The following is a 23,162-nucleotide window of genomic DNA, read 5'->3' on the forward strand; positions in this document are numbered from 1 at the left end:
CACCCTGTATATTTGAGGGGAATGAATTTTAATTCATTGAACTGCTTCTCTACGAACACCGATAAGACTGACTCGGTTTGTTGAACATTTCCAGAATACATGTAAATTAGTTGTTGACCTTTTAAAAGTATTACTATTACATATTTTAAATCGTAGACAGGAATTTAGTAAGTAAACAACTCGTAGGAAAAGTTATGCTTATTTTCAGCCATGCGTGGCGTAACTTTTGCTATTTTCATCCAAGTTACAAAGTGAGATTATTAGTTTTTATATCAATTGAGGTAAAAATTGCCTATTTTTGCTCTAAAAAAAAATAGGGGGTTTCCTCGTAACCGATAATAAATATCTATTGGTAATATAACTAGATGTGCGATGCTCAAGTATGTGTTCCTTGATTTTTATTTGTATAAGTTAAGAGACACAAGCTCGCTTGTCCATGATGTAATGTGGGATATATGTGGAGCTATATTAAAATGCATTATATTATGATGCCGTGTTTTATTTCAGGAACGATTGTTTGATAAGGTTTATATTTATTTTACATAAATTGGACACACTCCACTTGTAACGTAAATATTTTGATGGAATTTTCCTTCACCAACACAATCCGGTGGTATTATTACAGCAATTATTGTTATCTACACAATTATTTCGTTTTTACGAACTAAAAGTAGGTATTTTAACTCCACCTATAAAACGGGCCTATTCCTATTATACAGGATGGACCTTGATTACATTCTGATAATAAAGATAACTTTTAATTATTTTATGGTGAAGAAATTCTTAAATTTTTTTCATAACCAAAGCTTTAGATTTTTCGAAAAATCACTAGGAATTTTTTATAAAAATTTTGGCTGCTTAGCCTCGGTCACCATCACTTAAAACGCGAGTATTCATAAATAACTGCAAGCCATGTGACCAGTAATTTAAGTTCCTTCATGTTGGCAATTAAATTTCGATAAAATCAAACCATAAGGCCGTGACTACATTGAAACGGAACATTCTGTTTCACTGGCTGTAATCGATGCAATTTTTCACAAGATTCTATTCAACCATTCAGCAATCGTATTATCTTGAGCGTAACCGTAACAGTTTGTCATTATTCATTGTAAACGAATCATTAATATTGCAATGTTGGTTGCCTAAGGTCAGCGTTCACGTAGCTTGTAAACATTTATGAAGGCTCGGTAATATACAGGGTGAACCAAGGGAACTGCGTCGATCGATATCTAGGAAAGTATTGCTCTGAAAAATTTGAAAAGTTGGCAACATGGCAATGTCCCTGGGGCGAGCACAACTAATATATCTAGAACTGTCCAGCACCTCCGGTTATACCGGAAGTCGACACCAACTTCGTTATTTTAAATGGGACACCCTATATATTATTGCATTTTCGGATTCTACGTGAAATTTGAGGGTCACTTTATTAAATATTCCCGATACCTAGGAGTTATAGATTTTGAGATATTAATTTTTAAAGAAAAAATTTGACAGATACAAGGGTTCACGGAGATGCTACTAACTCGCTTTTCAGGAGCGTGATATCAAGCCCATTTTTGGCACCTGTAAAGGCCATAGGCAACAATACATTATAATATAGCAACAAAATAAAACATTTAATACTAGGTGTTTCATTTTTGCCGTTACATTTTGATAACTTCAAACGGCTATAACTTTGTTAACTTAAATGGAACACTGTATTTTCTTTGTAGTATGCAGATTGAAATTTCCTTTCAAGCCATATAATAATTGTTATGGTTGCCATTACTACTTTTAGAGATATTTGCAATTTTCTATTTTTTGGACAGTTTTTCTCGTATCAGACTTGCTGTCAAATTAGCCATGACCAGAAACACTCCAAAAACAATTGAAATAACTTGACATTCATCAAGTTAGTCATCAAATTATTGTTGAATCTGAATAGTTTTTGTCGAAAATTTAAATAAAAATGCCTGGGGAAACGTTTAAATTATACTAATAAATTATTTTAATTTGCTTGTTATTTATGGAAAATGTGACAAAGTAATTTCAATAACATGTACAGAATCTGCTGCTTTTTTTCATAAATAACAAAATAATCCTTATAAATATAATTTAAACAATCCCCAGCCATTTTTATTTAAATTTTCAGCAAAATTTATTACAGACAACAATAATTTGACAGCTAACTTGACAAATGTCAAGTTATTTCAATTGTTTTGGAGTGTTTCTGGTTATGGCCAATTTGACAACAGGTCTGATACGACAAAAACTGTCCAAAAAATAGAAAATTGTAAATATCGAGTTGAATTTTTACATTTATTTCCATTTTTTTTTTGCAGCTGTGTCACCACACCGAGTTTTATTATTCTACATTAAACACCTTTCCAGGTATCTGCAAATTTGACACGTTTTATCGAAATGTACTTAAGGAGCACCCTGTATAATTAGCAACAAATTTTTCCTTTCAAGTTTTGGTGAAGCATTGATACTCGTTAACTTGAAATAATCTTTATTTCCATAGAACATATACAAAAAGTAACACTTCAATTTATTTATTGAATTTGCACCTAGTGCTAATAGAAAGAAAAACGTACAAATGCATATCCTCATGAAAAACTACAGGCGTAGTACGATGTCTCATTATGAGCCACCCTCAATGAATAATTTTGTAGTTTTTAATGAAATGCTGGTCGCCCTCGGACACGAAACGCTTGCGTCCGCGAGCGGGCAATTTCTTGATGATGTTTTCGGTGAGGAAGCCCGAGTTATGGCAGCGATCCACAAAACGGTCCAGGATTATGTAAGCCAGGGGGACGTCCATGGATATATCGGGGAGATCGTCAAACACGCGCAGAAAACCGTGCTCCATCTGATCCGGGGTAATCAAAATGGCATCGGAGAAGGCCTTGAGGAGAGTGCAAAGCGCCTCCTCCTTTGAAGCGCTATTAGCCTCCAGAGCCATGACTATAGCCTCGTACACCAGCTCGTGGTGGAAGTGCGGCACCTCCAGAAGCCTAAGGCAGCGGCTCGCCTCTTCGATGTCCCTGGATGATATGAATTCTTGCAGAAGCAACGACATTTGCCGTGTCAGAGCCTTGACGGGCCTCAGGGCCCCTCCAACGCCCCAGACGTTGTGCAGGCGCACCAATCCGTGCTTCATCGACAGGAGAGTGTCGGCTCGAATGAGGGCCTCCTGCAATTCTTTATTATCGCTCTTTTCTCTAGTTCTCTGGATGAACTTCGGGGGGATACAGTCGTCAGCGATAGCTCGCGCAATGAAATTGCCAAGTACAGTGGGTGCGTCTGGAATATCCAGAATCAAATCGTTCAGATTAGCAAGGAGGTTCTCAAATGCCTTGCTAATGTCCGTTTCAGCGATGACGTGGGGAAATAGGTCTGAAATCAGCACGGACGTCATTTCTCGGTGAGACGGTTTGTGATCCATCGCTATTTCAATGAGTTGCTCTACGAGAGCATCTCGACGATTCGCGGGTATCTGTTCCTCTATGGAAAGAATAGCTTCGTGGGTGTCCCCATTCTCGAAATATTCTAAGATAATGGGTTCTACTTTCTTTTTTATTTCTTCATCGGACACCTCAGGCACGACAGCCTTTAGTTCTATATCACCGTTGTTCAGGTTCTCGTTATCAAAATTGGGATCGTCGACATCTTCATAGGTTTCCAGGAGTTCTGAGCCGGGCAAGCCCCATACACCTTTACCCCCAGCGCCACCCTTCTTGGGTAAGCCTCTTCCGTAACCATTTCTAGACCTGCGGCTATTCTTCCAAGACCTGGGACCATGCACGAAGCCACTGCTGACAACATTCTCCTTGGAGTTTTGCCTGTGGACCTTCTTGGGCTTGCGTTTGATCAGGTTCTCGTTCACTGTAGCATTCTCTTTGGCTGCCAATTCTCCTTCTACAATCTTGTCGATGTCTATGTCACTGTCGTCGATTTCGACATCAACTCCGTCCCTCTCTGAAGCCATTTTTGCTTCTTAACACAAAAAAAACTGGCAGTTTCTTTGACTGGGTGGTCAACTGTGCCCCGCCAATACAAGAATTACCTGAAAAATAAACGAAATGCAAGTACATGCACGAACGGTTCTGTGTGATTTTGATTACACGTCACTCAACGGTCTACGTGACATACCTAAATACGACTTAAAATATTGCTATTTTCTTACAGTTTCCACGTGAAAAAACGCCCACGAGTTTTATATCTCACATGACATTACTCAAAACAATCACACAATTTCAAATCACATCGATTACCGATGTTTCTAGAACGACAGAAAAGCCGCTGGAGGCAAGCAAGAAGTAAACAAAAACATCCAGCTGGCCGAGAAACGAACCAGACAAAACACCGCCATATCACACAGAACAAACAAAATTACAGTCGTAAAGATATGAGTTACGAGAATTTATTACTCACTTACCTTACTAATACCCGGAAACAAGTCTTTGAACGCAAAAAAAGCGGAAACTTTCGGGAACTAGGTTTTTGCGCAACACACCACACTACCTTCGTCGTCCATAAACAATACAAATCGAATGGTGTTTGCTTCACGACGAAGATCGTATTGTGTTTCTTTCTCCTTCTATGGGCACGTTTCGACAAACGCTGGACAAAGACAGAGAGAGGGGTAAGGACAAGTAGTTTCCAACAATCAACAGTGAAAACAAATAAATACTTTCATAAATTTGTACACACCTTTTTTTAACTGTTTATATATTTCAAAAAAACATCGTACATAAATAAAAAGAGTCGTGGTTAGAGACTAAAATTATTCAAATTAGAGGCCAGTCCGCTTCATTGACCTCTTTACGAACTGATACGTGATTTACCTACATCATGTCGTATGTGGTAATTTGCCGGTACAAACTTCCATTGATGTGAAACGGAAATATAAATATTATTAAAGTTAAAAAATATTTAAGTTGGAATGCATAAATTACGAACAATTAGTTTATGCATTAAACATTTTCCTTTTTTTATTTATAATCAATCAGTGCCTACATAACAGTATCTAAAAATAAAGTTATTTATATCGCAAAAGTATTACGATACTTACGCAAGATGTTTTGAAAATAGTCGACGCACCTTTATTTTGAATCTGATCTATGCAACCCACTGAACTACGTTTGTTTGGAGTTTAGGATACAAAGAAATTTACGAATAAAACTTTATTGCAGGATATTTTGTACAGATAGAAAAATGGTACTGAATATATTATATAATAAAAATAGAGCAAAAGTGCAAATTATCTATAAAAATTCAAATAGACAAAATACATAATTGATAAATATGATAGAAGTACACTTTAGGCATGAAAATACAGGATATTTATTTTGTATAAATTATACTAATACGAACAGAACCTAATTACATGTATAATGTACATATAATCCTAGACTAAAGGTATATACCTACCTAGATAACGTCAAGTATGTATTTAATAAAATAAAACTTGTATATTTAAAGAAAGCTGAATATTTTAGTGTTCGGCTACTTAAAAACAGACTTCCATTTCGTATCTATAATATTGCTTGGACCCCAAAAATATCGACAATTCGAACGAAAAGTGAAAAATTAAACTACAAACATCAACATCGAGACATGTTTCTCTAAAACATTGATTGTCTATACAACACTCATGCAGAACTTTAATTATTATATATTTCCGAAGCTAAGCTTAGAATAGACCAGTTAACGACAAATACGAATCGAATTATGCATATCTTTCTTGCACAACAAGGAAATTCCTATTTGTCGTTAAAATACAGTTTTAAAAGTTTAAATACATTATATTTCTGTAAAAGGGGGAGGGACTGGGTACATTGTTCAGTATTTCGACCTGATTGTATGGAAAGTTCATTTAAAAACATCACGAACGGAGGAAAGTCACTACCTCAAAACGATAACAATAGGCGTAATATTCTACGTTAGGGTATGATATTGATTAGTTGATAGAAAATTGACAGCGAAGCACCATAGGTAATTTTTTAATTTACATTCCCGGTAGAATTGTAGGAGTAAAGAAAATGCACCGAAAAGTGTGCCGAAGATAACGGAAACGATAATAATAAAATATTACGCAGATTCAGCACACGATATTGAAAAAAATTAAATAAATTATTATCTTTAATTAACAGAAATTTGGTTAACGAAGGCATAAAGACATTTTTTTATATTTACATATTTTAATTGTTTATCAGATGTTTTCATTAACACAGGAGGAAATATGAAACAGAATGAATATAAATTATTTGTCGATTTCTAGACTAGAATAAGACCATTTTGGTGGGAAAACTATAGATATTGCGTGACGAATCAAACTTGAACACTGAATATCGACACAAAATTTTAAAAATATACAAATTCCAACTACGTTTTAATCTTCTCTTCATAAAAATCATCCAAATATTTAAGATATCACTACTCAGCCTTGTCTACAGTCTTCCCATCGAATGATTAAGTTTAAAATACTCAAAACAAACATTCATACGATTTCTGTGCTTTGATATTTCTCCCCACGAGAACATTTTAGAACAACTTTTTCTTCACAGCGGTAAACCGTTCCATATAAGCCTCATAGCCCGGCAGATCAGACAGCTGTTTCGCCTCGAATAAATTACCGTCGACGGCTAAATTGGAGACTTTCGATTCCAGCAGGATCCTTGTAGGAATCGACGACAGTTGTAGACAGTTCTCTTCTAACCGCAAAGTCTTGAGTCTTGGACAGTCAGCGATTTGACTAGAAATTTGAGATATTTGGTTCTGGTTGAGGTTTAATTCAGTTACATTTAGGCCAGAAACTTCGGTTGGGATCGATACGATTTCATTTCTCGACAAATCCAATACGTCGAGGTGTTTGAGTCCAGAGAACATCAACGGGAAGTCTTTTATGTGGTTATCACTCAGGTTTACTTGTTTCAAGTGGATGAGGTTGGAAAAGGTTCTAGGTAAACTGGTGAGGTTATTGTGGCTTCCGTTGAATGTTTCTAGCTTTGTCAGGGCTCCAATGCAATCTGGAATCTTCGCTAATTTGTTTTTGCTTAAGTTAAGGTGCCTTAGTTGCATAAATCTACTTATTTCATTAGGCAAAATCACAAATTTGTTGTCGGATATGTCTAGAGTTCTCAACGAACTTTCAAGCTGTTTAAAACCAGGAGGGAATTCATTCAGTTTCCCCTGGGATACTTTTAAAACACCTGTTTTTTGAGCAGTTTCTATGTGCTGTTTTAGACCTGAGTTACCCATTTTCCAAGCTTAATTGGTCAGCTGATAAAAGATAAAACCTCACCTTTATAATTGCCTTGTGATAAGATAATCTATATTATTGAATTTAATAGTTACCTTTGCATTGTTGGGTTTAGATTTACGGCTTCTCTAACATCAATTACAAATTAGAAGTGTATTTTTCCTAATTACTTTTAAATTAAGTTTTCATATGGTGTTATCATCTCATTTACATCAAATTTGACAACCAGTGTTTTACAATTTGTAAATAACTTTCCAGTGCTGCCAGTTGGAGTGACTAGTTTTTTAAATGTTCACTGGAACTAAGAAGTAATGAGATTATATATAGGTAAAGTAAAATATATAAATTTTCTAACATTAGGCAGAATTTGGTGTAACTACATATTTAATTATAAAGCAATCATTTTAATTATTAAATGTCCACAGTTAACTCTGGCAACGATGTTAAATTGTTACCGACTGAGTTATCGATCCGTGTTTTTGTCTAAAATATTATTGTAGATGGCGGCGCGGCTCCGGCAGTGCAAAAGATTCTCCTTTTTTCGATATTTTTCTCAAAATTCAATAAAAACCAAAAATGAATAAACGTATAAATGTGTCCTATATTCGCCGGGGTGTTTCCACAGTAACTAAAAATCTCCCATAGTGTGTCTTGAATTGTAGTTATGCAAATGGAAGATATTGAATATGACATCCACACCGAAATCTGGAAAATATGTCCAAGGTAGGATTTTTTTGTAATTACATCACTGATTGTTCATTTTATTGCACTGCTTTTATCATTGTTAAATATAGGTCTGGATTGGTACATCGTTCCTGTCAGTTATCCCATCAATTTTTAAATAAACCTAATGTAGGCCAGGCGGTTTTTTTTTGTTTATTTTGCAAGTTCACTCAATGACCTTTTGGCATTTAGAAATCCTAACCTGCCTACAGAGAGCAGGTCATAATTACTTAAATACTTGCACATTAAAATAGCTTATTTAAATATTTATAACAGGAAGGTAATCATTTTCTATTTGTTATAAACTGGACTTTATCCTTGTTCTCTAGGTGTAAATCATAGATTTTTTAACCGACATCGGTATTGGTAAATGTTAATGATATTGCTCCCATATTAGGTACCTACTTGACAATATTGTTTATTGATTTATTAATAATTCATGCAGCTTCAGAAATAGCTGTGACCAATATTGAAATAAATGTATTGTTTTTTATATGGACTGGTATCTCACATTTTTTTATCGTGACGATATTTTTTGGAAAATTTACAATTTTTTTTTTCAATCAAATGGATATATCATCAACTGAGAATTATTAAGATTTAAAAAGTACCGCATTTTATACAGGGTACCTATTTTTTTTCCGATTTTGTAAATATTCTCAAAGTACATATAAGAATATTATTTAATTATGTTTAAAGAATATAAACAAACATAAGAAGTATCCCGTGTTCTATAAAAACAAACGAGACAAAAATTATATACAGGGTGTTACTAAAATCGGAAAAACTATGGTAAACCGCCTATGTTAAATTTATTAAAAAGTTCCTATAAATGTGCTTCCGGAATATAGACTGTTCATTTTTGAGACAACCTGCGCAGCGCTCTACAGGGTGTCCAGAATCGCACACGCCAATTTAGGCGATAGAGAACCCCTAAATAAGGAAAAAAATCTACGTAAACATAGCTTTGTTTTCGAGATATAGAGCTGAAAATAAAGAAAACTCACATTTACTTAAATATATATGATTTTTTCTCGGTCTGCAGATTTTTAGAGCCTTACAACTTATGAATATTAAGTAAATCAGTTTTCATTAATTCATTTTTATTTGTTGTTTTATTTCAAAGTATCTTGTTGAAATCAAGAATGCGAATATGAATTAAATATAACTTGTCGTTTGTATGCTAATTGTTACTTCCAAAAGCAACGACTGTATCCCAGAACAGTGCAATACGCTGTTCAAAGAGTGAATCCAACGTATGAACGTAGCGGACAAGAAAGACCGCAACAAAGCTAAAATAGAGAGGACATTTTACAAATTGTCAAAGAAAACCCGAGCCGCAGTACCCGCAACATTGCACATGAAATAGATGTTTTGAATATAACCGTGTAGGGTGTGTAACGAGAGCAGTCGCAGCATCCTTATCATGATCAATGTGTAGAGAAGAATTGTTGTCGTAAGGAATAATTTTTGGGAAACCGCTCTATATTAAGATATGAATGAATCCGATTTACTACACCGGGATTACGTCTATTGCAAACAAACGGGTAACAAGCGAGATCCTGAAATAAATCGAAACACAAATCGCATTTACAGGCCTGGACAATGTCCAAAAAAATATTGTTCATCACTACACGGCACATATGTCCGAGATAAAGGCGTCACAGCACAATAACACCGGAAACATTTCTGCTGTGCGGCAAAAAAAAAAAATCCACGCAGCCGTCCAATTGACCGGCAATGTCGAATTAATTAGTCGCTAACTGTTTATGGAATAGTAATTAACGTTTTTTTTTTCTAACGCATCCAGTAAACGTCGTGCGTCCAAATCCTAACGAGCTGTAAGCGTTTAGGGAATAATAGTTGCATGGGTTCTGCTGTCTGTCCCGTCCAGTTAAGATATTGGTCCCGAACTAGAAAACTAATTTCGAATTGTCCCGTGAATTTTTAGTTCCAAAACGCGACCGCTCGCGAAAGTACCTGGGGAGTGACACGCGATCAGATAAAACGCGCTTTTGTGCGATTTGTCGAAATATGAAACCGAAAGTGTAAATTCCAGTGTTCCTCGAGGGTCGGTGGGGAAGTGATTGCCATGTGTACAATAAAATTGGTATTCAGCGAATCGGGTTGCGATCCGAGTAATGGTGTATTTCTGGACGACCTTGGCGTTTGGTATATACAGGGTGAATGTATGGTGCCGCGTAACCAGAACCGGTGCGTTTGCATAAGCGGAATCCTACGGGGTGTATCAGAAAACAGTGATCGTACAGCAACCATACGTTATTGAGGTACAAACAATTGAATTTGAGTCAACTTACCTTAGTGCGAAAATGCACTATTGTATGATATTTCCGTGAATTAAAATCGGTTCTCTTGGCGCATGACGTCATGTGGAGAATGATTCAAGCAGTTCATTAATAAAGTATAGCCACTGTTTTCTGGTACATCCTGTATACAGGGTGATCCACCTAAGAGGGACTTTTGTAACTGCAACTGTAAATTTATATAAATAATAATAATTTATAACCATTTTGTTATAAATTTTTCAGTTACAGCTCCATCATTTTTTGTCTGATTAAAAAAAAAACAAAATATACAAATTCTACAAACTGACATCCCGTAATCATATCTCTAGGCCTACCTCGATTTTAGGCGATTGCCAATTGTTTATTTTTTCAAATGGAACGTTGCAGGAAATTAAACCAGCTACCAAAATCGCGTTAAATTTTCTAAAACTACTTCTCCGTAACCGTAACAAAGCATCTCGAATTCCAGACATTAAAATCTAACAATTGGTTCCGTTAAAGATAGATAAAACAAAATTGACCCGACCAACCCGTCTAAAATATGTGGCACCACACATTCTTGACCAATTTGTACCATTAATCCCTATTTAAAAAGGTCAGCGCCCAATGAACGATCCAGTTGAACAGTGCAAAGAACTCTGGAAATAAAAACTGGTGTTAATTCGATACTCTGCCGACGATATGCCTGACTACGACGAGCTGATATCGGAACCCGGGAGTCGCAGGAGGAAATACCGCGTCTACGGCGGCAGCCAGACGTGGGACTTCAGGAAGTACCGTCGCAAGTACTGGACGGTGCTGCTGTCCGTCTCGCCTCTGGAGGACGTGCTAGGTAAAAAAGCAATTGGTTGAATTTCTTACGTTAATTTGGAATATTTTCCTATTGTCGTCTGTACCAATCCACGTATCAAATTTTTGCCGCATATGCGCTTTCATTGCACAGAAAATACGTCTACCATTTCATTATTCTTTTAAATCGCTATATTTAACACGAATACAGCATAAGTCAGTAAAACTATTGACTATTCTTAAAGGTACTTGTATAACCCAGTCGGTTTGTCATCTAACCGGGAAAAAATTAGGGACCACAATTTTATTGTTCTAACCTTTAGGGGGGGGTCAATAGTAGTGTAAATTCAGAATCGCGACTGAATTCCACCCCTGCGTCAGCCGCCATCTTGAATTTAAGGAAAAATCGTTTTTGCTCAATATCTCGGCCATTTTCAACTTTACAACAAAAATGGTAAGGACTTAAGTTGTTGCAAATGCGATTTCCTACAACTTCTTTTATTACAAATTTTATCGTGCGATCGATATTTTTCAAGTTAAGGGGGAAAATAGTGACAAAGTATAATTATTGAATTATCTCGTTTGTTATTGACTTTACGACATAAATGTACATAAACAAAGTTGGAAAGAATTATATTTTCTACAATTTTGATCTCTTTGATTTTTTCGCTACTACCAATATTTAAGGTCCTACGCTTGCGGTAAAGACGCGAGCGTAGGACCTTGCGGGAGTTGGTTTCATAGGAATTGTTTTTGCTCAATACTACAACTTCTTTTCTTACAAATTTTATCGTGCGATCGATATTTACAAGTTAAGGGGGAAAATAGTGACGAAGTATAGTTATTGAATTATCTCGTTTGTTATTGACTATACGACATAAATGTACATAAACAAAGTTGGAAAGAAGTATATTTTCTATAATTTTGATCTCTTTGATCTTTTCGCTACTACCAATATTTAAGGTCCTACGCTTGCGGTAAAGACGCGAGCGTAGGACCTTGCGGGAGTTGGTTTCATAGGAATTGTTTTTGCTCAATACTACAACTTCTTTTCTTACAAATTTTATCGTGCGATCGATATTTACAAGTTAAGGGGGAAAATAGTGACGAAGTATAGTTATTGAATTATCTCGTATGTTATTGACTATACGGCATAAATGTACATAAACAAAGTTGGAAAGAATTATATTTTCTACAATTTTGATCTCTTTGATTTTTTCGCTACTACCAATATTTAAGGTCCTACGCTTGCGGTAAAGACGCGAGCGTAGGACCTTGCGGGAGTTAGTTTCATAGGAATTGTTTTTGCTCAATATCTCGGCCATTTTCAACTTTACAACAAAAATTGTAAGGACTTAAGTTGTTGAAAATGCGATTTTCTACAACTTCTTTTATTACAAATTTTATCGTGCGATCGGTATTTTTCAAGTTACGGGGGAAAATAGTGACAAAGTATAATTATTGAATTATCTCGTTTGTTATTGACTTTACGACATAAATATACCTAAACAAAGTTGGAAAGAATTATATTTTCTACAATTTTGATCGCTTTGATTTTTTCGCTACTACCAAAATTTAAGGTCCTACGCCTATGGCAAGCCTAACTAAACTCAAGTGATCAACATTCCATAGGCCTGACGTCTCCGCAAGCGTAGCTAATTTTTTTCCGGTTAAGCCCTTTTTTTGTCTAACCTGACTGGAGTAGTAAGAAAAACGCCGTTCGTGAAAATCACAAACAATATTTGGAGACTACAATCTCCCCAAAATTGCAAATCGTATGCTTGCTACAAATTCTGTAGGATCCAATTTTTTAAAGCGGTTAAATTATTGTGAATAACAGTTCTCAAAATGGAGTTAAACAAGGTGACAAATTGATGCGAACATTGTATTTTTTGACTTCTACATAGGAAATTGGACAAAATTTATGTTGCCGTACTAAGAATTTCTGGCCGCCTTTTTACGTGTTTGGTCACCAAAGCTTGTGAGAAAATCCACCCGGTGGAATCCTGTGCGTGGACGGCGTCGCCTCGGGGCTATATCCTACACCTAGCAAAGGATTACCATCTAAAAAAAAATGATTAATAATTTCCAATTTGATTTAGAAGACTTTACCTTTTCTTTTCGACCCTTTAAACTTGTACTCGTCGTTAGACGTGAGCCCCGTGCCAGTGAGGGGGTTCCTGGCGCTGCCGGAAGGCCTGGTCAACTCGTTGTAAGTCTCCTTCGCATCTTTCACCCTCTCCCTGGCCGCCGTCACCTTCTCCAGGGGCGGTTCCCCATTAGCCGCCTGGCCGAAGGGAAACACGTTGCTCGCGGCCGTCTCCCTCCGTCTGAACACCTTCCTCGAGGGCGATCCGTTGACTGAGAAGATGGCGGAGGCGATGCTGGTCTGTTCCTTCAAGGAGAAGATGTCGCTCTGATTCCTGATGATGCGTTCGCTCTGGATTAGGCCGCTGGTCGCGGACCCCAACCTGCACTTCTTCTCTAGGTTGGTGGGCAGGGGTTTGTCTTTTGGAACTTCTTCGGAGGTTTTGACGTCGTCGGACGGTGGCTCTACTTTGATATCTGTTTAAAATTGAAGAGAGTTAAATTCAAACGGTTTTTCTTTTATTTATTAATCTAGATTTATTAACTTTATGCGTTGAAAGTAAAATAAAAGTTGATTAACGTAAAAAAGCGACAAAAGAACGAAAAAAGACAAACCAACCCGCCTCTAGCCGGTCCACTTCCGACTTGGTCTCCTGCACCAACTCCAGGGGCTTCTCGAAGACGGTCTCCACTTTGGCCTCCGAATCCGCGGGCTCGAGCACCTGCTCTTGCACCCTCTGCACCTTCTCCTCGCTGGGCGGGGACGGCTCGTCCAAGATGGCGATGTTCTCCGACGGCCTCACCGAACGCAGCGGCTTCAGCGAGCTGCCGGACTCGCTTTGTTGGTCGCTTAGTTTTTCCTTTTCCGTTTCGTTGGTTTTGTTATCTCCCATGGCTGGAATCAAGACACCGAATGTTGTTTGAGTGTAGATGAGATGTAACCTATAAATAACTCCAAGCACTATAGAGAAGTGCTTACAGAAATACCCGAAAAAAAAAATGACCGTATATGAAATTAAATTTTAAATTGAGTTTCTTGTTTTTCAACTCTATCCAAATTGGCGAACATGGGTAAAAAATAGCAAAGTTGAAAAAAACGGTTTTTCTAAAATAACTAAAAAAAAAATATAGCACCGATCGAAAAAATTTAAATCAGAAAGTTGTAGGCTTTAAAAATATCTATCGACTGATTGTTTGTAAGTATTGATTACTTTGTTACTATAATAAAATAAAAATTGACAGTTATTTGAAAAAACATGCCCAAAAAAGTGTTCAGTTCAGTTATTTTTTATCCTTTAAATGAATAAATTCGTCAAAGTTTTATAACAGCATGGTAATTAGGGTTTCTAATTTCTCGGCCTACTTTTTTCTCGGGTCTCAAGAATTCTCGACTAGGAATTCCAGGGAATTCTCGAATTCTCGAGAAATTTCTAAAACTTAAAAAAGTCATAATTTTGGTATTGCAATGCGAAATATAAACATACTTAACAATCATTATTAACATTTATTATTTATTCAGTATTTTTATTAATTACTTATCTTTCTACTTCTACTAACAAAACTAAATTAAACTTTGAGTTTCCTCTTAAAAACCTTTAACTTGTTTTTTTATTAAACACTCAATATACTTTGTTTATTTCAATGTTTTTGAATCGTAGCTTTCTTCCAATAATAATTATTAATCATTAATCATGCAGTCTTTTAATGAAATAAATAGTAAATAAGGAATTTAACCGAAGAAATCTTAAAAAAACAAGCTTTAATTTAAAGATACAGAAGCGTTCTTACTATTAATTTATCACTTATAATCACAATCTTTTAATTAACAAAACAAAAATAAAATAATCAACTAAAGGAACAGGAACTAAATATTTTCAGAATCAACATCAGCTATAAGCTTATAATAACATTTCTACACAGACTTATAACTAGGTACATTCAAAAAATAAGGATCATCAAAGTAAACTAAAGCCTTAAAAACTTAAATAAATCATGAGCTAGTCGAGAAACCACTTTAACCGCTCAGTTATTTGTCGAGAAACGAATTGAACGCATGAACGAAACGAACTCCAGTCAAGAACTTAAGACGCGCGTAATTTTTAAATTTCTCGATTTCTCGACACTTTTTTCGTCTCGAGTAAGGCCAGATTTCCCGGAAATTCCCGCTTCGAGAAGTCTCGACCAGAAACCCTAATGGTAATACAACTCTTTACGAAGAAAATCAACCCAAAATCGTTACTGTAAGGCTATCCTCTGAGAAGATCTAGCCGATTTTCGAGAGCGCCTTTTTTTAAAAAAATCGATATATCGAAAAATAATTAATATTTTTAAATTTTTCAAAAATGTACCTTTTTGGATTGCCGCGGGCTATGCTTGCAATAAATAGCAAGTATGAGAACTTAAATGCAAACGAGTTATTGAAGATGAAAAAAGAGAAGATTTTTAACGGTTTTTTCGATATATCTCGAAAAGTAACAAAGCAATCGATACTTAAAAACAATCAGTCGATAGATCTTTTTATAACGTACGACTTTCTCATTTAAAATTTTTCGATCGGGGCTATATTTTTTTAATTACTTTAGAAAACCTGTTTTTTGACATTTTTTTAGCCATGTTCGCCATTTTGGATCGAGTTTAAAGAACAAGAAACTCAATTTAAAATTTAAAAATGCTTGGACTAAATGGGAGATAGAGAGGAGTTACTTAAATAAAGAAGTTTTCTGCAAAAATATATCCATAGTCACAGGTTTGATGACAGTGAACAGAACACAAGAGCACCTTTCTACTATAAAATTGTCTAAAACTTCTCATTTTTAAATCAAACAGTGGAAAAGAGTTAGAGCAAAATTGAACTACAACCCCCAGGTTATATTCACATACTTTTTTTCTAACTTTTAGTCCTAAAAATACTTATTGCAATCAAATCTCGGGACACCCTGTATAATACACTATTTTGCAGAATCCGACACCAATTTTCGCAAGGTACTTTCTAAAAATCCACTTATCTCTTAATTCTTAGATTCTTAGACTCCGGATTAGCTTTATCTTGCGGCGTATTCCAAATTCGCGGCTTCCCATTAAAAAATCCTGCACTATGTGACTTCGAGAAGGTATTAACACCCATTGCCATTGCGGGGCAGGCCCTTCTCCCGTCAGCATCGTGTCGGATATATACGTAAAGGAAGTGGGTTCGTAATGACATCTCGACGTAGGAAATGAGGTCTTCGTTCTGGGTAATCTTTCCCGAAATGGAAATGCCTGTCACGGTGACACATAAATATCGGCAAACGGCGGTTTGTGCGCGATCGATTGAGTACGTCACGCCGTGCGTAGGTAATGTAAGGAGTAAATTTGGATCACGGTGTAACTTCATCGTGCGGAATTAATTTTAAGAAGAAATTACTCGCTCTGATATAAAATTAAGTAAAATAGAATACAAACGATCAAAAACATATTTGGAATCCTTAACAGTCGTAATCAGTACACATTGTAAACTTTTAAAAAACGCCTCCTTGTATTTTACTCCATTAGTTCTTGGAAACCGATTTTACACGTTTTGAAGTTGCTTAGTTTAGCAGCTAGATGGCGTCTCAATCGTGAAAAATTATCACTAACCGCATATATCCTCCGGTCTGTATTTTTTTTCATAGAATCCTAAAATCTCGGAATGCGGTTTGCGTCGCTACAATATGATTCCGATTCTTGTGTCTGATGTGGGAAGTGGTAGTTAGATAAAAATGGTGTAATATGGAAATCTCGTAGGTGGACATTTCACTAAAACAATGAATGGTCGCTAAAAATAATAAAATCACACCCATCCGCGGTTTCATGTTTATAAATAAGCACGTATTTCTGTTTGGTGAAGCAAAAATATATTGATGTGTCGTAGTTTGGAAAAATTTTGTATCTGAAACACTTTTCTTCGTGGTTTTTGACGTTTGTAAATTATTAAGTGAAAACACACTATATTTATTGTGCAATTTGCTATATGCGATCTGGAAAATTTCAAGGATTTCGGTGGAAATCAGAAGAAATTCCAGAGTTTCATAAAATTCCAGGTCGAAATTTCTGAGATAAATAAAAAAAAACTCATTTTTCCCCGCATATGTACCCCCTTTCAGGTTTACTTCTGATTTGATTAATTTTAAAATCAAGTGACACCAGGGCGACCCAACATCTGTTTATGTTTACCACCACAGTAGGCCTTAAAGGTGTTTCATTTGAAAAATTGAGGTTATGTAACGCCCAGGATAAACTGGACACCCTGTATTGTAATTTACTTAATTATTATTTACGTTTCAAGAGTAATTAAAAAATCCTTGCTCTGTGCGCGGTATTTTTCTAACATAAACATTTGTTTTATGTCTAACGTTTTATTATCGTTTCTGCTTGGGTACGTCCCTTACTATTACCTTAGCAAGTGCCCGAAAAGTAAATATTTTGTTTTCGGTAGTGTCATACACAGTTTTTAAACACACCTCGAGTTTTGGTAAATAAACAGTCGGTAAAAATGTGAGGAATTCGGTGCAAAGTAGCAGACAGAAAGCTAAAAAAAACAATAAATAAAGTGGTGTGTTTTTTGAATTAAAATAGTCATGACTGCTGAAGAATTTGAACTATTTCTCAGTTTAAGCTTGCTGACCATTCGATAAATAGGTATACGTACATTTTTACTAAGGAAAAGAGAAAATTATTGTTTTATTACTGTTTGAGTATAGCGACTTAGATTTAGTTAACCCTCAAAGTGAATATTTTTTATTTATTTATTTATTTATTTAGGAAAACGGAACATAAACAGGCTGGCTAAGAGCCTAAAACAATGTTCACTAAATATAATTGATTAACAACCAAATCAAACATATACATATACACACACATATATCCATACACCCATAGACATATTACAGTATAGATACTATACACTAATAAAATATAATAAATAACAATAATGTAACTATCTGTACTAACAGAATGTTGTTTGTTTTAGTGCTCTCTTAAAGCTAACTAGCGATACTCTAAATATATCTACATTGGAAAATAAATTGTTGTATTTTGAAGTTAACTAAAAAAAAAAATCATTTTAAATCGTTATTGTCTAGCTAGATTTGTATTACGAATGGTGGTTGCTGTTATTTTCTTTTTTCCTATAATTAATTTTCATAAACTTCAGTAATTTTTGAGATAGAATATTCTAAACTGTCAAGACATATCTACTTCTTGAAATTTACCTGTTTTTATTTAGTTCAATGTTGGTACTTATCACTTTATCAATTTTTCTTACTTTCTTCTGCTTATTTTATTTATATAGCGAGTACTTAAATTTTACCAAAGCTTATTCGAAGATTTTTTATATTAAATTCATGAAGTACATTATTTTTCATTAATTTTGATTGCCAGGCAGTCTGACTGAATTCGATTTATCTCAAATGACGCATAATAACTGATGATTGTTACCTTACTATTTGCTATTAGGTATATTATAGCACAAACCCCGATTAGTATGAAAAAATTCGTAGAAATCCGGAAACTACCACATTGGCAGAAATGATCAATATATTTGACTATAAGACTATACTCTAGAAAGCTGTTATCAATTTCGTTTCTATTGTGATTTGTAATAGATCATTAGCTGTTATCTACAAATGGTAAGTGTGGACATTAAAGTATATTTCTTCTACTTTGCAGCATTATGGCTCCGTAAACATCGACGTTTATGGTGGTGACATTTAATGACGTTTTGGTGTTATCGTATTACATTAATAAAATTAAAATTAAAAGCCAGCCTAAAGAATTATAGCGGTACTCACTGTTGTGATTAGGTCTTCGATATTGTCTTGACTTTTACATTGATTTTTTATAACTTTCAAAAAATGTATTGTTTAATTTCATTTGGAACTGCCAAACAAATTTCACACGTCACTACTTCATATTTGTTTTCTATGTGAACCTGTTTTTCGGTCGCTGAATTTCGTTATAGAGAAAAAAGGAGACTTGTTTTGCAACTTATAGTCCAGTTGGTCCTAGAGGTTTTGAGATGGCAGTGAATAACTTGAAAAGTATTGAGAATTTTACAAACACGCAAACGATCAAAGTTGTAGAGCATAAAATTCTCTACGAAAAAGGTTTCTATTGATTTTTTCGTACAGTGCGTTATTTAGGAGATATTTTGGGATATACCTACATAAAATGAAGATTCTTATGCAAATCGGCCAAAAAAATACGTACTTCAAAGCGGCGCTGCACTAAATATGCGACTGCTCTTTTGTTTCTTGATGAAAATACATGAAACGAAGTTTGTTCGACAGGAGGAGGTTCAACTTTCCTTCTATGAGTTATTTTACAGGGAAAAATAATGTTAATGGGACAATCAATCAACTGAAGCGAATTGGGCGAATATTTAGCAATATGAAACCAACCGAAATGCGACATGTTTCAATCAAATTAAAAATGTAAATTACTATATTAACTACAGTTACAGTTTTAAATGAAAACATTATTTTGCTGTCGTACATCTTACATTTATTTATCTTTTTTTTGACCTTGTACAGACAGTAAACAATTTTGGTAATAAAATAAGTAGGCCACTCAAAATTCCTCTCTGTCTACACCACCAATTTAACATTTAACGGTTCGTTACGAAGGCTGTCGGTTATGTCAGTCGCTATTTTTAAAAATTAATATACTATTCGTTTACCACTGTAATCTTTTATGGTAAATTCCAAGTCTTACGATAATACAATAATAAAAAGTATCGTCCAGTTTTGACATAAATTAATTGTCTGCGGGAATACTCCATTCAAATCTCTCATCCAAGGCTGAGAATGTTTATGAGAAAATAAGCCACTTCCCTTTTTGTATGAGAATTAGTAATTAGTTTTTATGGCTATGATTTAATTATTAAAATAACACACTTGTGTCATTTTTAATAGCAGTCGCGATAGTCGAGTCTAGCTGGTTGAATTATGTGATTGTATAACAGCAGGATTTCAAATTCTCAGTTCTAAATAGAGAACGGTACATTCATGTGTCTATTTTCTTTAAAAAAATACATTTTCTTAAGTTTAATCATAAAAAATATGTTCCATATAAGGTGGTTTATGGGAAACGTTTTCCAGAAATTAATTAGCTGCGAATCATTCGAAATGAAACATAATCCATTTTTTTCCAGTGGTCTTTTACTTATTTTTATTTCAGCAGCACCTATCACAGATGCCATGTTTTTAACAGCATCAGCTCGAAGCCTGGATATTTTCATTCCTGTCATTTCATTGCATCGAAGCTGAAGAATTTTTACGAAACATATATTTGTATAGGATCTCTGGTTTATATTTAAAGCGGTATCGCCGCATTTTATTTCGACATCTGTAAAATAAATCTAACGAAACTGTCACTGGATTTAACCTGGACTGTTTTGTCAAAAATAAAAAAACAAGTTATATTTATTTTTATTTCAAAAATATGTTCTACAGTTTCGATTATGTGTACATGTATGAGCTACTTATATATGAATAATAAACTTTTAATTTAATTGTTAAAAAATAAATGTCTCGGTATATTGAAATTTAGGTTGGCTGTGACTGTATTTGTTTGGCTTAAAACGGCGACCATCATTCAATTGTTTCACAGGACAAGAGTGATGTAACAGGACGGAATTTGATTTGAGTAAATAAATGTACAGACGGAGCAAATCGGTTGGTTATGTTTAATAAACAATAAAACGCTTAAATAAATAAACAATTGCTTAGACATAGCCTTGATGTCTTTGTTTTTGCCAAAACACGGCGTCGTTCCTGATAATCACCTACAGACAAATGTGTCATAAAATATTTAAGTGTTGCTCATTAGAAGTGTTTGCTTTCTTTGTTTGTAATCAATGTCGCCTTTAATTGACAAATTCGAAATGTTTTGTTTTAAAGATAGGATGAAACCCGCTGTCGAACCTTTTTATCTTCGTTTTAAGAAGTCGTTAGTTTTGACAACTATTTGGTAAATATTTTTCTTTGACGTGCTATCAACACAAATAATAAATATAAAAAAACTACTTACATATGTTACCTACCTGTATTTAATATTTTTATTATTGGTAACAGTACCAATAATGTAACAGAAATATTAATTGACTTTGAAGTTCCTCAAATCTGGATGATAGTACCTTTATCTTTTTTTTGAGTAACGCCAAACTGTTTCTCGCTTACTCACTTGTGTAAATATAGTATTCCAAGTAATATTCATTCAATTTTTACCCTTATTTATGTTTATTACAAATCATATCGTTAAATGATAAACAATGACTAATATTTGTATACACCAGCACATACTACAAGAATCTCGTCACTGTGATCAAAATTACTATTTATTACCATTACCAATTGGTAAATTTTGTATACTCATGTACAGGGTGTCCCAGAATAACGTGTACGAAGGAAGCCCACAGATTCGTGGACTCAAAATAGGCAGATTTAGTCTAATTCACCTATATCCAAAATCGCTTCGTTTGTCCGGTAGATGGCCTCAAAGTTCTTGATAATTTTTTTAATTTTGTAAATAACTCAAATACGTATTATTCTACAAAATTTTAAAGTATCTAGTGTTAGAAATTTGGGGCGTTATTAGTTTTGTTTTGTCTTTAAACCACACCTTCTACCAATCATACAATGTTTACACAAATGATTCAACTTTGATTTTCACAACACTATTTAATGACAATAATAATTTACTTATTAATTTAACGGACAAAATTAGAAAAAAAAACAATTAATTATTATTAATTAGCTAGCGGTCTTAAATCACGACTGTATTCACCAGGCCAGCGCGGAGAAGTGTGTAGTCCACATCGGCGCTAGGACAGGCTAGTCGCTGCACTCTATTCCGCTGACACGGCTTTCTTTCAATCGTCTGTCTCTGCGATTGCTAACACTAGATGCTTTATTTGAGGCTGTGCAACATTTTGAAAATTCGAAAATTTTTTTTTCAAAGAATTTTGCTAAGACTATGGAACCGATTTTAATGAAATTTGATGTGTTACTCTACAGTTTTTTTACCAAAATTAGAATGCCCTCGGAGCAATTAAAATATTTAAAAAAAAATCCAAAAAACTTCATTATTTTGCCTTTTTTCATCAATTATTGCTATTTTCCAACATCGGTAATAAATTTAAACATTTTTAACTTACAGTATATTGTTCATTGTTCTAAAATGCATAGGTTCCAAGATATAAGTAAAAAACTCTAACTAAAATAGGTGTTTTTTTAAAAATTTTTAATATTTTTGCAATTTTGAAAACGTTCCGGACCTCGCCCAGATCTAGGGATCTACACTTTTATTATGTACTGAAGGTAATCCACAAAAAAATTGCTTGCCCCCTCTCACATCCACCTCCAAACATATCTGCCCTGGTCTATAGCACTTTATTTAGTATTGTAATATAGACATTAAAAAATTTTTTTCTTGTACCCAAACCGCTCATTTAATCAAAATTCTACTAGAGGCCCAAAAACTTCCAAATGGTATCACCTATCAAATAAAAAATAGTTGTCATTATTGCCCGAAAGAGGAAAAGTTATGAACGGATATTATCACCATACATCAATTTTGTAGGAGTTGTGAGTTTTAAAAAACACTCTGTATAACACCAAAATTTGTAGATTGAAAGCAAAAGTCCACACGCCAAAAATAATCAAAATCTATTAATACATATTTGAGTTATTTACAAAATTCAAACAATTTTCACGAACTTTGAGGGCCATTTCGCTGCCAAACGAGGCGATATCGGACATACGTGTATTTTGAGTCTACGAATCCGTGGTCTTCCGTTGTACACATTATTCTGGGTATATCTAAAAAAAATATGTATACCTAGTGCGATTTTTCTCATTATATTGCGATTTTTACCAATCGAATTACAGTTTTGTTGACATATTGAGATTTTTCTCGGGGTTAAGTTCCCATGATTTAAGTACCTACTTTCTTAAAAGAAGTAATCTATTTAACTACACTACTGGACAAAATTA

General features: G+C 34.6%; 4 protein-coding genes across 9 annotated transcripts in view; 1 reads left to right on the forward strand and 3 right to left on the reverse strand.

The window, feature by feature from the left end:
- Positions 1 to 2,474: 2,474 nt before the first annotated feature.
- Positions 2,475 to 4,534, reverse strand: LOC108917770 (programmed cell death protein 4). Of its 2 annotated transcripts, none has more exons than XM_018724518.1 (2): positions 4,421 to 4,534; positions 2,475 to 4,048 (listed from the first exon to the last, which is right to left on the reverse strand). In XM_018724518.1, exon 2 carries the CDS (start codon positions 3,968 to 3,970, stop codon positions 2,636 to 2,638), a length of 1,335 nt encoding a protein of 444 aa, XP_018580034.1. In that variant the 5' UTR covers positions 3,971 to 4,048; positions 4,421 to 4,534; the 3' UTR covers positions 2,475 to 2,635. The 2 variants fall into 2 exon arrangements, with proteins under 2 accessions (XP_018580034.1, XP_018580035.1); XM_018724519.2 differs by lacking the exon at positions 4,421 to 4,534 and adding an exon at positions 4,135 to 4,339.
- Positions 4,535 to 5,178: 644 nt separating this feature from the next.
- On the reverse strand, positions 5,179 to 7,464 carry LOC108917867 (leucine-rich repeat-containing protein 57). Its single transcript, XM_018724653.2, has 2 exons — positions 7,342 to 7,464; positions 5,179 to 7,266 (listed from the first exon to the last, which is right to left on the reverse strand). The coding sequence occupies exon 2, from the start codon at positions 7,243 to 7,245 to the stop codon at positions 6,529 to 6,531; it is 717 nt and encodes a 238-aa protein (XP_018580169.1). The 5' UTR covers positions 7,246 to 7,266; positions 7,342 to 7,464; the 3' UTR covers positions 5,179 to 6,528.
- Positions 7,465 to 7,767: 303 nt separating this feature from the next.
- LOC108917756 (guanine nucleotide-releasing factor 2) overlaps positions 7,768 to 23,162 on the forward strand; it is a 44,367-nt gene continuing 28,972 nt past the window's right edge. For 3 of the 4 annotated variants that reach the window (XM_023455354.1, XM_023455355.1, XM_023455365.1), the window contains exons 1-2: positions 10,153 to 10,183; positions 10,871 to 11,107. In XM_023455354.1, coding sequence (XP_023311122.1) covers positions 10,957 to 11,107 — 151 coding nt within the window. In that variant the 5' untranslated portion in view covers positions 10,153 to 10,183; positions 10,871 to 10,956. Of the gene's footprint in view, positions 7,970 to 10,152; positions 10,184 to 10,870; positions 11,108 to 23,162 lie in introns of those variants that run through there. The other variant, XM_023455357.1, reaches the window with a different exon arrangement.
- On the reverse strand, positions 12,948 to 19,068 carry LOC108917866. Of its 2 annotated transcripts, none has more exons than XM_018724652.2 (4): positions 18,960 to 19,068; positions 13,772 to 14,047; positions 13,177 to 13,629; positions 12,948 to 13,128 (listed from the first exon to the last, which is right to left on the reverse strand). In XM_018724652.2, the coding sequence occupies exons 2-4, from the start codon at positions 14,043 to 14,045 to the stop codon at positions 13,034 to 13,036; spliced, it is 822 nt and encodes a 273-aa protein (XP_018580168.1). In that variant the 5' UTR covers positions 14,046 to 14,047; positions 18,960 to 19,068; the 3' UTR covers positions 12,948 to 13,033. The 2 variants fall into 2 exon arrangements, with proteins under 2 accessions (XP_018580168.1, XP_018580167.1); XM_018724651.2 differs by having other exon boundaries at positions 13,772 to 14,094.

Source organism: Anoplophora glabripennis, unplaced genomic scaffold (genome assembly GCF_000390285.2).
Source record: "Anoplophora glabripennis isolate ALB-LARVAE unplaced genomic scaffold, Agla_2.0 scaffold17, whole genome shotgun sequence".
Taxonomy (NCBI): domain Eukaryota; kingdom Metazoa; phylum Arthropoda; class Insecta; order Coleoptera; family Cerambycidae; genus Anoplophora; species Anoplophora glabripennis.

Excerpts from the sequence above, each read along its gene's own strand:
- LOC108917770 (XM_018724518.1), bottom strand. The coding sequence starts at position 3,970 with ATGGCTTCAGAGAGGGACGGAGTTGATGTCGAAATCGACGACAGTGAC.
- LOC108917867 (XM_018724653.2), bottom strand. The coding sequence starts at position 7,245 with ATGGGTAACTCAGGTCTAAAACAGCACATAGAAACTGCTCAAAAAACA.
- LOC108917866 (XM_018724652.2), bottom strand. The coding sequence starts at position 14,045 with ATGGGAGATAACAAAACCAACGAAACGGAAAAGGAAAAACTAAGCGAC. Across the intron at positions 13,630-13,771 it reads AGTGGACCGGCTAGAGGCGG|ATATCAAAGTAGAGCCACCG; the intron begins GTTGGTTTGTCT and ends AATTTTAAACAG. Across the intron at positions 13,129-13,176 it reads TAAAGGGTCGAAAAGAAAAG|ATGGTAATCCTTTGCTAGGT; the intron begins GTAAAGTCTTCT and ends ATTTTTTTTTAG.